At 40.4% G+C, this 14,476-nt stretch overlaps 1 protein-coding gene across 3 annotated transcripts in view; it reads right to left on the reverse strand.

Annotated features, from left to right (window-relative positions):
• The window catches only part of WDR7 (WD repeat domain 7), a 320,960-nt gene that overhangs the window by 281,103 nt on the left and 25,381 nt on the right, over positions 1–14,476 (reverse strand). For all 3 annotated transcript variants that reach the window (XM_019496018.2, XM_006272610.4, XM_019496017.2), the window contains exons 7-11: positions 10,284–10,403; positions 9,610–9,755; positions 7,598–7,700; positions 5,431–5,572; positions 3,280–3,528 (exon numbers count right to left, since the gene is read on the reverse strand). In XM_019496018.2, coding sequence (XP_019351563.1) covers positions 3,280–3,528; positions 5,431–5,572; positions 7,598–7,700; positions 9,610–9,755; positions 10,284–10,403 — 760 coding nt within the window. The remainder of the gene's footprint in view (positions 1–3,279; positions 3,529–5,430; positions 5,573–7,597; positions 7,701–9,609; positions 9,756–10,283; positions 10,404–14,476) is intronic.

The raw sequence follows: 14,476 nt of genomic DNA on the forward strand, positions 1-14,476 counted from the left end.
AAGGGCAGCGCCACACTAATCATATGCACCAGGCTGAAAGAAGGGGTGATATAGGGATTCTGGTTGAACTGTTTGTGACCCTATTTGGTGATGTTTGCCAGACATTTAAGGCTGGTGAAGAAACAGGAATCATTAGAAATGGAAAGGAAAGGTACAACTCAGCTGTGGAAGTGAAGACAAACTTGAAATGTATTCAGTGTAGTGGCTTACCCCAACTTGAAAAAGTGTTGATGCAATGGGCACTGCCACATATCTCATTCAGATAGGCTGCACTAACCTAGTCCTATGGTAGCTTCTCATGAGTATGTTGGCCTAATATGGGCCATGTGTTCTATAGTCATGTTCAGTGCTAGCTGCATTTAATCAAATTCAGGGTTGGTTCTCATTATGGAGCAGATATTGCTTTTACTTGTACAGCAAGATCAGCAATGTATTTAAAGGTGGCTTCCTTGTATACAAATGTAAGGCATGGGGCTTTTTACCCCACATTGATTGGTGAGATGGGCTGATCTTGTATTTGAGTGAATACAGTAGTTCAAGAGGTGGGCCACTGGGTCTATGAGAATTAGATTCAGAACACTTTAAAATGAAATGAAAGACCCTAGGCACTTAGAGATTCTGAAGTTCTACCAGGCCAATAATGCCCGGCAACCCAGCCACAGGAGCACAGCTTCCAGCCCCCCACAACTGCAGACCAGCTCCCTTCTGGCTGGAAGCCGTGCCCACACTGCAGCCTTGAAAAGGGGGGAAGGGAGACAGGGGGAGGGGACAAGTAACAGTGGTTCAGGTGCAGCTCCTCATAGCTCAGCCACAGGATGGGCATGAGCACGGGAAAAGCCCTGCAGCTCTTCAGGCTGGATTCTGTGGTTCCACGAGCTAGATCTAGCCCACAGGCCACATGTTGCTGATCTCTGACCCAGACAAAATAGCCAAAGGACAACTGACCTCTCTAGCCAAAGTGAAGGGGGAAAAATGGAGCCTCGTTCATCTTATAAGAAACCACATGGAACAGGCCAAAAGATCCTCTTGTCTCCACAGAAAGAATAAGGGAAACAAAAGAAATTTTAAAAAGTCCAAAATAAAGTTAAAAAAAAAAAGGGGAAAAAAAAAAATTAGATTCTAAGAGCACCTATAGGCTAAAAATGCAGTCTGATGAGATTACAGCTTTATTTGAAGTCAAGACAGTTACGAGGAACTGGGGGGTTGGGAAGTGTGGATACCCTTTATGCCCTCAGTATGAACAACTAGAAGAAATGGAGCATATATCCGACACAGGTACTGCTAAGGCAAAATGTTCTCAAAGCTCACACAGGTACAGTGAAATGTGCATCTGGATTAGCATTCTAAGGACAAAAAAGGTATAAACATCAAGGACAACTAAAAAAAAAGCACTTTTTTTTAAACCCTCTTTTTGCAGTCATCACCTGTATAAAATATATAAAGCACAGGCAAGTAATGTGCTGACCTTTTCACAAATATGATCGTAAAATAGCTTTTTCATTTACCTGCACTTGAAAGCATTAAAAGTTAGAGGTGCACCAATACATTGGTCCCATACCATTGGCACCAATAAAAGAAAAATTTACGTTATCGGCAATCAGCTGTTTTTGGCTGATGTGGCCGATAATGTCGGCAATAAATGCCATGTTCACGTGCGCAGCTGCAGCTTAGCATGCAGGTGGCCAGGAGCTGAGCCAAGCAACATGAAGAGCAGTGTCCGGCTGGCAAGTCTGTTGTGGGGGAAGGGGCATGGGGGGGCAGACCGAGCCTCCCACAGTGAGGGAGGGAATGGGGCTGGCGCTGGGGCAGGCACTCCACAGCTGGGATGGGGTGGGACATGGGGTAGACCTGTAAGCAGCTCGTCCAGGGGACTCAGGGAGGGAGGGGGGCAGCTCCTGCTGCCGCACACATCCCAGGAGAGCATGGGGGGGAGCATGTGCCCCCTGGATCTGTGAGTGGGGTAAGAGCAGGATGCTGCTGTGGGCTGGGGGCAGTACCAGGCTCCTCCCAGTCGGGGGGGTTGAGCTGGGGCTGCACTTGGGGGTGGGGCAGCAGTGGTGCTATGGGGTGGGCTGTAACCACACCAAAATTCACTGTAAACCCCCACCCCCCCATAGCAGCACTGCCGCTGCCCAGCCCAAGTAGAGCCTAGCCCAGCGCCCCCCCCACCAGGAAGAGCCCAGTGCCACCACTGGCCCCAGCCCACAGCAGCAGACCGCCCTCCCCTCCATGGGCAGAGCTGGGAAGGGGGAGCACACATCCCCTATGCCCTCCTGCGGTGTATGCAGTGGCAGGAACCATCCCCCCCCCCCACACATCCCCAGATGAGCCGTGCCTCCATCCCATCCCACCTAAAACGTGCAGCACCTGCTCCTGCCCAAACCCCACTCCCTCCCCTACTGCAGAGGCCTCCATTGCCCCCCCTACCCCCTCCTCCACAACAGACTTACCAGACAAATGCTGCTCGTCATGCTGCCAGGCCACATATCAGCAATCAGATCTGTATCGGCTAATATGGCTCATTAAATATTTGCCATCGTTATTGGCCCAAAAAATCTCTATTAGTGCATCCCTATTAAAAACAATAATAGTTTGTTCCAAAATTCTGAAGCACAACAGCATTAGGTAAGATCAAGGCCCAAATGGTGTTAATACACTAGCTTCCTATGCAGGCTATATTCAGTAGTTGTGCTCCAAAACAGAATTTTTCCTCATACATCCCCCACTTGTAAGTCAAGCACACTTTTGAAGGATGTGGCAGATTTTCCCAAGCATGCCTGTTCACCAGTGCATTAAGGTGTCTTCTCTAGTCTCCATGTGCATCTTGGAGTCCCAATGCTCAACTGTGCTTGCCTGCTGCATCTGCACAAGGACATTAGAGATGGGAAGAATTCTCAAACCTTCGTACAACCTTCCCTTGCTTAGGGCACAAAGATGGAAGCCGGTACCTAGTTAGTATGTTTTAGTATAGACTAGTTCATGCTTTAGCATATTTTAGGAATAGCATTCATGAATTTGTGAAGGAAGTTGGATCAGACGAGCCTTGAGGTCCCAACATTACGATTCTACTAAATAGACTATTTAATCTACATAGCAGACTTCCCCGCAGATAAAAGAATTTGGGGATCACCAAGGTTCCTTCTTCATTTCCACCCCTATTCTAGAAACAGATTTGTAAGAGGACTTAGTGCTGAAAAGTGCTGGTCTCCTGAGAGTCTTTCATATATCAGTGTAGCTTGAAGATGATCATCTTTGCATGGCTAATATTTGTTTGCATACCTCTCCTGAACATATGCTCTCCTTGAAGAAGCTGAACTATAGCAGTTTGTGTGGCTGGCACAATAATAATGCTTCCATCTTCACGACCACAAACCAGGCGTCCATGTGCTGGAATATACACACTAGCTGTAACTTTGAGCGGTTCACTGCTGTTTGGTATTAAACTCAATTGATCAATAATTCCAGCAGGATGAGGAGTGAGTTTATTAAAAGCTTCTTGCAAGGAAGTTGAAACTGTCATTTGCAACCCTGTTTAAAAAAAAAAGAGTTATAAAAATAAGATTATTTTCTATTTCAGCAGCTTCCTTGATAAAATTCCAAATCCCCTCTCTCAACACTAACATCATCCTATGAATTAAATACAAAGTAGATAGTGGAATTAATTTAGCCACCACAAAAATGCAGCCATAAACACACATACAAACACTAAACAGGGTGGTAGAAGAACTGAAAAATAATGTATCCAATTTAAACAAGAAGAGAAACTTACTTCAGCAGAAATAATCAACGTAACTTAAATTTGGGAAACAGACCCAGTTAATAGCTTCAAAACTCTCCTGAAAAACACTGCGAGTCAGCTGGGTTAAAAAACCCCTATATTTTTTTATTTATATTAATTTTTCTTTATTAAAAAAAAACTACTTAAAATTAAGGCAAGTAAACCAGATTAAGCAAGCCTACATTTTCTATAATTCTTAAAACCATTTAAATTAAATAGAATATAAACATTCAACCAGTACATTTGCTATTGAAAGTTCAAAGAAAGCCAAACCACTGAAATGGCTAAGCACCTCAAACCCAAGTTTGCTGAAACACTGAACTGATGTAGTGAGTAAAAAGCAAACAAAAAGACAATATTTTCTGTTGCTCCAATTACGTCAATTAAATAACTAGTTCATTCAAAGCTGAAACACCCATAAGAAACTAAAGAAACAAAAATGTCTGTTTTCAAGAACAGTGCAAGAAAGATCTACATACAGTACTTTTTTGTTTATAATTTAAAATTGATATAATTTATACGATAATTTAAAATTATTAAACAACATATTTCTCTAACTATAAATTATGTTTTTGTAAGCATAACTGAAAGAGAAACTGTTTTATAGAACTGTGAGTAACTTGCATAATCTTTCCTCCTTCTGTACCTACGATTTGACATAAAAGATGCTCAATGGTGCTTGCCTGAAACCGCAACAAAAGTAACAAACAATGGCAGCAGAGAGAGGGGAAATCTATAACACATGGATGTCCAATTTCTAAGCTGCCATCTTGGAGCTGGAGAAAAACCAAATCATATACTAGAAGTCAAACATCTACTATAATATTTTAATTTTATTAAAAAATATATTTTTGTCTTGATTTATGTGCATTTGTGTAGTGTGTGTATATATATATATATATATAGGGGTGATGGCATAATAGTTCAAAAATAATCTTACTCTTGTATATTGTGCGTGAGGGGTTTGTGGGGAAAGTGTGGGGTGTAGGGTATGTTGAGGGATGTGGGTGTATATATATGTTGGGGGTTATGGGCAGGGTAGGGGACCTCCCCACATGCCCCTCCAGGGCACACAGCCCTTTGCACTAGCGGTGGCAGCAGCAGGCAGTGGGTCTTCAAGGAGCTCATGGCCCATGCAGATGCCTGGAAGCACACAGCTCTAACCAGTTCTGGAAGCTGCATGTAGCAGCAAGAAGCGGAGCCAGACCAGCCTGCCTCTATTGCATGAGGCTCACGTGCAGCTTCCAGAACTCTGTCAGGAAGTAGGAAGCGGGCTCACTGCCACTTCCAGTAGAGTCCTGGGGGTTGCACATGATGGCAGGGAACCCAGCCCTGCTGCTGGCTCTAATGTGCAGGTCTTCCCCCCAGTGGCGCACAGGTCCAGGGAGCTGTACACGGGCTGCGGGGAGCCCTTCGCAATAGAGGTGGACTAACGGGACTCCGCTCCTTACCGCCACGTGCAGCTCCTGGAACTGGCTGTCAGGTGGCTATGCCTACGCGGGCCATAACTTCCCCAAGGGCCAGCCACCTGCTGCTGCTGCTGCCACCAATGGTGGGGGCTGATGTCTTGCTTACCCACAGGGTACGCATACCACAGTTTGGACACCCTGATTTAGAGGAAGCTAGTTGATAAGGTTCAGACAGCAAATCACCTTCAGCAATGTCTTGTTGCTCAAGTGTATTTGGCACGCTCCAAATACACAGTCTCCCTGAAGAGTCTCCTTGGATTAGAAGTTTATGGAAACATTCCCTGCGTCCATAGAAAAACCGAGTGACAGGAGGACAAATTAGTAACTGTAAAATAAAAGAAACACAATAACATTTTTAGATGCATGTAACAGGTGCCTAGCCTTAATAATAGCCTTTCTTCTCATCATCTACTCAACTGATTTTGCTATGAAAAAAAAGGAATTGGAGAATAAAATGCCCAGAAGAAACCATAATCAACTTGCAGAGCATATTACAGATGTGCCATATATGAGGAATAAACGTTAAAATATGTATTTTAACTGCAAAAGAGAACTGAAGGTGTGACATATAGTTTAAGAAACAAATGTGATTAGAAATATGCTGTATTTGCTGTCTGTGTACAATGCAGGCTTCACTCTCTAAATGTAGAGCACACAATGATTAAATTAAAACTAAATTTATTTTTGTAGCCATCTTAGTACAAAATAATTTGTAAGGTAAACAAATACATTAATTTATACAATTTTTTTTTTTTTTAATTTCTCACTTTTTTGTAGCAACAAATATATCAAGGTCAAGTTATACAAGAGCAAGTTAATATATTTGGTCTTAAACCCAATAAACAATCTAGAAGTCCAAAATGTCCATGGAAATAGCTCCCATTAAGCAACTGACTAACCTTAGGGCAGTGAGTCTCAACAAGGGTGCCATGGCAAGCAAAAGTGCCATGAGATCATTTCAAGGGTACTACGAAGTACCATGCAATATTAGCACTATTAGGTGTGCAAACATGATTCTCAAGATAAACCCAGAGCTTACACATAGGGAATCCACAGTGTTAAAAATATTTTGACCTGTTATGGTCCATCTTGGCACCTATAAACATGACAGAGCTATGCTACGAGTCTACTGAAGCATGCTAATTAGCGCGCTCCTACAGCCTCCACGTCACAGCATCCCCGCTGCTTTAGTTAAAGTGCCCCTGCAGGCCACTCTGAAGCATGGGATGCTGAATACACATGATGCTGTGGGCGCTTTAATTAGAGAGGCTCTCAGAGCCACTCTAATTAAAGCGCCCTCCCCCGAGCACATGTATAGATATCCTTCGAGTCCTTTGCAACTGCTGTACTATTTTTCTGTAGGCAAAAACTGAATTAAAAAAAACTGAGAGATGACATTTTCCAAGGGATGCTTCAAACCTAATGAGGGATGCAGCATTTTAAAAAAAGGTTGAGAACCACTGCTTTAGAGGAATATAAACTTATTAGACACTTCCTAGTTTGATTTTAGTGACCTCCAGGTATCTAAGGTTGTGCTTCATCTCATGCCCTGAACTGTCCCGCTTCAAGAAGTTCATCATTTTGTTCCTCACCTATCCCGATGAGTATCGAGAAACCACATATTTCTTTACCTATGTCCTCTAATGTCTAACATACACTGACAAAGTCAAAAGTGGTTTGGGATGCTTTCTTATAAAACAGGGCCCTGGAAGAAGGAAGTGGTAGTGAAAGACCAGGTCACCTTTATACAATTGCTTTTAACTGGGGAATTCACACAAGAAATAGGAAACTTGGATTCAATTTTTCTTGGCATTAATGAACTGAAACCCCTATCTTCTACTTCTAAGAGCACTATAACCACTAATTCATAGACTATTTAGGGTGAGAAGCACTCAGTTCCTCCTGCTGAAGTTGTGTCACTATGCACAAAAAAATTCAGGGCCAGAGAGCAGGAAGAATAGGGAGCATAACTGTAACCTAATGAAAAAGGCACTCACCAAGGAGGGATATGTCCTTAAAGACATCTATCTGTAATAGATGCATCAAGACCTCAGCTCCCCATTTAGGCATCATCTCAGCGGTGACTATTCAAAATTGTAAGCATAGTATGTAGAAGTTGCAAAGCATAATACCTTTTGAAGGAAACCTAGATGTCTTTCTTCAGAATAGTTTTTGAATGACAAGACTATGGAAATACACATACAGTGCAGGAGTTATTGAAAAGGTATTGGCCTGAAACTAAGAAACCCCAGTGGAGGGAAAGAAGAGAGATAATTTCTCATGTTTCTGAGCAAGTTTCACACCAGTAAAAACACAGAGCATGCAAAATCTACAAGGAATTTGTTTTTACCTGTTTATTTGCTCTGTCCAATACACTGTACAGCAAAGGAGGAATTAAGTTTTCAACAGCTTTTCCAACATCACTGCGAAATGAATCACTAGCTGGTAGGCAACTATATAAAAACAAACAAGCAAACTAAACCATATGCCAAATTTAATGTCCTGAAATTGAGTTCTATTATTCTACCACTGTTGAAATGCAGAATTCGCTAGATTTTTTTGACTTTAAAAAAAAAAGTCTCTTAATTTTTTATTAAATAGTTATTTATTGCTCTTAACAGTAAGTCCTCTTGGCTTACATTCCACAAACTAGAATTCGCATAATACTGAGATGAATGAAAGTGATGGAAAAATTCTATAAATTAATTCAGATCCATTTATCTCTTCCCCTCAACTACTTCAAAAGAAAAAGAAAGGATGACTGGTTTTGTAGTAGGGTTGGAAGATTAAAAATGTAGCCTTCAGTGGACCACAGAGGCAACAAGAAGCAAAACCGGGAACTTCTTGACTTAGGACACACTGTAGCAGCTCTCTCCCATTTATACTGAGGGATCTGCTCTCAAATCCTTCTGCTGAACTTAACTGTGATAGCACATGTTGATCAAAAAAAAAACAAAACAGATTTTTCAGGTAAAAAGATCTAAAGCCATCAGGGTTTTACAGGTTTAAAACCAACACTTTCAATTCTCCCAAGGAGTTTTTAGATCCTTATATTATATTCTGAATGCAGAATATTCATGTTAAAATTAAACAGAGCTTACACATTAAGAGACAGCTACTCTCCCAGTAAGCATGGATGTCCAGCCAAAATTTATATAATTGCAAAAAGTTACAGTTACTATTTCAAGTGGCACAGATACTGCATTTAGAGACACCTGGCTTCTATAAAGGTCAAACAGGATTATCGATACACAATTACAGTGGTATAACCAATGTTGTTCTGGTTACAAATTCACCATGAATTCCAGTATACCATATTTTTCTCATGTACAGCATGAATCTTCTTCCCAAAAAATCAGACCCTCAAAATTAGGGTACATGTATTAAACAGGGCAGCTGAATTTTTCCCTGAGACAGAAGTACTGTGCTTTGATTCTTGCTCCATAGGGCAGCAGCCTTGGTATTACTATTTAGGCAGCCGAGGGAATCTGCCCTATTAATGTATTGTATTAACAGGAGTGTAATTTGTAAATCAAGGGAAGTGATTCTTCCACTCCATTCTGCATTCACAAGGCCTCACCTGGAGTATTGTATTGTATCGAGTTTTGGGTCCCACACTTCAAGAAGAATGTGGACAGTTTAGGAAGAGTCCAGCGCAGAGCAACAAAAATGATTAGGGGTTTGGGTAACAAGATTTATGAGGAAAGGCTGAAAGAATTAAGGCTATTTTTTCTGGTAAAGAGAAGACTGAGCAGAGGGCTCACGATGACTTCATGAGGTCCCTTCCAGCCCAACTTTTCCTATGATCCTATAAACATTAAACAAAAAGCCTAAAGTCAAGGCAGGGTGGTACCTTGAAGACAAACTTGTTAAAATAAAAAGATTTCTGGTGAAACTATGTTTTAAAATCCATTGAGTCTTATTTTTTACCTTTGCATATGCTGAAATAACTATTGTTCCATGATGTCCCCATAACTATCACTTTTACCTTACTGAAACCTCATCATCCTTTCAACCTCACTAACCTAACACAAAATGCTGCTTCTCACCTCCATGCTTCTGATTTGTTTCATATAGGCAAGAAAAAAAGATGACTCCTAAAATTATATATTCTCTGGTGACTACAATAATTAAAGGATTGTGGTAATGTTGGAAAAATAAGAAACTCAGTCCTACACATTATTGCCATGTACCAAAACATTAGAATACATTTTGAGGGTACATATTTTGAAAAATTCTCAGTGCATTATTTCTTCTACAGTATTTTTCATAAGCCAAATAGTCACCACTTTACTCGTATTCCATGTCAACTAAGTTTACTCCAAAGCCCACCTGTGATCCATTATTTCAAGTACTAAATACCTGGCTGGTAGTTTGTAAATAAAACTTTGGCCATCTTCTGTCCATATGATCACTTTATCAGCCGATACAAAGTCACCGCCAGCCCAGGTCTGTCCATTCTCACTGGGAACTGAACATAACAGGGAATAATCTCCAGCATCAAACACCTAGAAAGGAACAAATTTATATAAAAACAAAGTTTCCCATGAGTTCTCCATTATTTTTTTACGTATCTGGATAGCAGTTCATTTAATATTCTAAATACCTCTGTTTCTTAGGAGCATTAAAGTAACTTAGCTTACAGCAGAATTTACTTAAGATATTTAGCACATTTATTTTCATAAGAGTCAAGAAAAGTATTATAAAAGTTATGTCTATGAAATGTAACAAGAAACAAGATTATAAACTTTATAAATAAGGCATAGAACTATTTTGCATATTTCAGTGCCATACAAGGCAGCCATAATGACTATCCATCAAAGGATTTTTAGTTAACGTTCAAACCACAAAGCAGCATTGTCAATGCAGTGAGCCAATAAACTTCTAAAAAATTAAACACACAATGAATTGAGAATGCTAATTGATTTAAAAACAGAATTTTCCAAGCTTTAATTTTGTAAACACTTCACTGACAGCTTAAAACAAAACAGCTTCTATTGACAGAAGCCAGCTTTCAATTAGCTAGTTATCCTTACCCTCCAGTACTTTGAGCATACTACCAAAAGGGATCTCTGCGTAAATGCACAAAAGGAAATGCTTTGGCAGTTCTGACAATAAATTGGTTTAGACTCCTCTTCAAATATTGGCTCTGTATCCTAAAAGAGAAAAAAGTTACATTTAATGAAACATGTTAATGTTTCTAGAATGGTCCCACTTATATCCAGAGTTCTCAAATAGCACTTTATAGACACACTGAGCAGCAAACTGCTTCAGATATACAAACTTCTCTTGGACTACTGTAGTAGCAACATTTCTATAAAGTTTCAAGGAAGGACAAAATAAAAAAAACTGGCAGGAAATGTCCAAGTCTTTCAATTTATAAAAATGCATTCAGTATAAATGCTTTACTAAAACAAATACCTAAGTAAGGGGGTGCTCTGTAAAGTGTGTCTTAGTTAAAAATTCAAACAGGACCAAGTTTATAGATTATATCAAAACTGAAAAGGTAGCAAGTAAACAGAAAAACAGAATCAAACTATGAAACTATATGCATAGATTAAAGCAACAGGAGCTGCTGGCAACTATGCAAGATTCAAGTATGCAAAGTCTTACGCTAGGAAGAAAAATGGAGATTAAAAATGATTTCTGACATTTTGTTAGTTTAATTTTGTCGCCCTGATATTGCCCCAGTACTGCTTTTTATACAAGCAAACGTTAGAGTTAGCACAGAGAAGCAATAGACTCCAGATCTGTAAAAATGTTCCTAAGAGTACATGTTCTTAGGTAGTCCATATTAAAGTTTGAGAACCACTGGTATAATCAGCTTTAAAAATCTTACCCAGATTTTTAAGATCACATAGATTATTTACAAGCCTAAACCCTAGCTAGACATTTTTTAAACTATATTTTCTGACAACGATAAAAGTTCATTAGCTAAACTGTAAGAGAAAAGGGATAGATAAAAAAAAGCAAACCAATTAGGAACATTATTTCCTGATGCAGCACTTCAGGGTTTGTAACACCTTAAATTACCAGAAGAATTTGGCGATCAGTCTACAATTTCTTTGGGGCTACATCAGTATCAAATCACAAAAATCATATTATTTAGGATATTCTTGAATGCTTGGCAATCTGCAAATAAAAGACCCTGACCTGAAACAACAGAAGAGGTGCAGAGCCTTGCAGGGAATCTTACAAAATGACACATCTGTGCATTTTCCTGACTCTAGCTAATACCATAAAAGTCTCCTTGCTTTCATAAAAACTGAATCTATTAAGCTAATTCAAGGATTTAAAAAATGAAAAAGCACAAGCAGGAATGGAGCAGGGGTGGGCAATTATATGGGCGAGGGGCCACTTAGAGAGTTTTAGTGAGCTGTTGCAGGCCAGGTCAGCACCACCCCACCCCCTGCAACAGCTCACCAAACTCCCTAAGTGGCCCTCCAGCCCAAATAATTGCCCACCCCTGGGTTAGGGGAACTTAATCTCTATTACTCCCTTTTCTCTGCACCCCCTCTTCCACTTTGCTCATTTACAGATTTTCTGAGACCTCTGATGGTGATGATGGTACAGTACAATGTCATTATAGCAAATTCTACTTACAAGAAGTTCCCCATTTCTAGCATCCCAAGAGCAGGAATTGATTTTTTTTTTCTTTATTATGATGCAGCAAATCAACTAGACCTATTACAGCAAACATTCTCTATTAATGAACTTTTCCCCTAGTCCCACAGGGGTTCATCATAATGACTTTTACTGTATTTCCCTATCTAGGGAGTGTTGTTAGGATCAATACATTGAAGACTGTACACACAGATATGATAATGGGATAATGCATAAGTATCTAGGATAGGAAAAAAGCAAAGATTATATTAATCAGTAATTAACTATATAAGTGCAGTTTTCTACAGAGAAAATTTTACAAATGGAAAGAAGTGACATTTAAATCTAAGTGGCTTTTTGTTAACACTTGGAGTTAAGACTCAAAGTGATTTTAAATTGAATTTTGAATTTTAAAGTTGTTTAAAATGTTGACTTTTGTTTTAAATTCAAGCTGCACTCTTTCAGGGATCCCACCATTCTTCTCCAAGATAAACAGTAGGAAAAATGATACCTTTGCACTACACATTTTTAGAACAGCCTTTACCTCTTGTGGTGGGAATGTTTTTAATTTCCCTTAAACAAACTGTGAAAAGTTTTCAATTAGCAATAATCGCTCCTCGGATTAATCTCATTGACTATGATACAAACTTATCTCAATACCAACTGCATCCAGTATACCTGATCATTCCAAACAATGATCTGGCCACTTTACTAAATGGGAAGAAAGAGAACTGGTTTCTCTCTGTTTCCTTTCCCTCATCTGAGGGGACACAAAAACTGGACACTGCCCTGTATCTACCTGTGACACACAGGTCTCTTTTTGTGGCTTCCAGCTAGTTCTCAGAATTGTTTGTTTCACTAAGCAAGTGAGCTGTTTGCAAAAGCAAATCACCTAACATTCACATGATATCCAGTAAACTAACTGACATCTATTTATTTCAAAATGAAATGCAGCTTTCAGCATTAAAGCAACTAAATCTGAACTAAATGTGAAAGCTAATATAAAAGGAATCAGGTGTCCTTACTCCCATCAAGAATAAATGGCAGAAATGTTCCTATTTTAATGGTTGCAATCCAGAGCAAAAAAGGTTTGGGGACAGTTAAAATGGCAGAAACCTACTAACAGTGCACTGCTTTTTAAAAGAAAGATTCTATCCTTACTGATTGTTGCCAATTCAGGTGCTAGTAACACAGAAAGGGCAGGACTGCAATCTGTAACACCGATTTTCAGCTTTCTAACAGGTGCAACTTACACAAATTCTACCTTTTGCTCTGCATGCTATACTGAAGACTCTCATAACACACTTCCTTGATCTTCTCCCAAAGGACACAATTTCTTTAAAAAAAAAAAAAAAAAAAAAAAAAAAAATTCACATCTAACGGAATCTGCAAAATTAAGACTAGGGTAATGGAGCTAACTCTAAAGCAAAAAGGGTTTTATCAAGAAGTCATTATGAGAGAAGAGACTTCTGGATTAATTTCAAGGATCTGCAACCCATTTACTGCACAATCTTGAATAAACCTCTTAACCTCTCTGAGCATCAGACCTTTCAACAGCATGGGGGGGCGGAGGGGAGGGGGGCTGAAAGAGAGGGATGGATTTGTTGGAAATCAGCTTTCTCTGCTTTTATTGTAATTTATATTACAAGTTCTTTGCCTAGGGACAGACATTACGCATAAACTGGTTTAAAGTGATCAGAAACTGATTTAAGCTTGTAACAGAACATAGGTTCTGTGCACATAAAACAGTTTCAAAATGGCCAAAACTGGTTTAAGATAAACCTGGTTGAATGTAGTATCAGACTTAACTGATTTGTGTCAAACCAGTTTATGTAATGTCTGTCCCAGACCCCTTCTTGGTTTAAGTTAAACCAGAGACCCCCAGCATCCCAGATGCTTTGCAGCCCTGGGCTGGGATGTGCTCTGTACTCCAGAAAACAGGCCTGGCCCCACCCCTCTGCTCCCTAGCCAGAGTTCCAGAGACTGCAAGAACAGCAGGGTCTGCCTGGCTTCCCCCAGCCCTACCCCACCCCTTGCTGCTCAAGCAGGGATCCCCTCTCCCTCCCATCTCCCAGAGCACAGATCCCAGCCCCAGGTACCCTAGGCACGTGGTATGCTAGCTAATGCTGAGAGGTGTTTGTGTCTCCAATTTCACTGGGACAGGCAGACAGAACAGTGTCAGAGTCCACTTAGGGCTTTTTGGAGCTAATCAACAAGTCAGTTGGTAATGTCCCTCTGGTTCCTTCTTTGGAAAAAGCTGTTTAAGAAGAGCTTGAACTAATGAGACACCTTTGTTTTGTTGATGGGTTGATAAACGGTGTGTTATCAGCCCCCTGCTGGCTTCCTCGCCTCTCAGGTTTGCAGACAGTATGAAGAAGCAGGGAAAGGGAGATGGTAAAGCTCAGTATGATCAACAGATGTACACACTGCGTGCCCCACTTTGCCTCAGAGTGCTAGCCCAGGGCTGGGGTCTAGCAACACTCCCACCCCTTGAGCAGCAAGTAGGGAAAAGCCTGGGACAGTGCAGAGAGAATGGGGATCTGTACCCCTCCCTAATCAGAGCATCCTGCCAGGGCATGGCCGCCATCCCCCCTCCCCCCCAGCTCAGCAGTATGGAAGGGAAGGG

This window comes from Alligator mississippiensis, chromosome 3 (assembly GCF_030867095.1).
Source record: "Alligator mississippiensis isolate rAllMis1 chromosome 3, rAllMis1, whole genome shotgun sequence".
NCBI classification, from domain to species: Eukaryota; Metazoa; Chordata; order Crocodylia; family Alligatoridae; genus Alligator; species Alligator mississippiensis.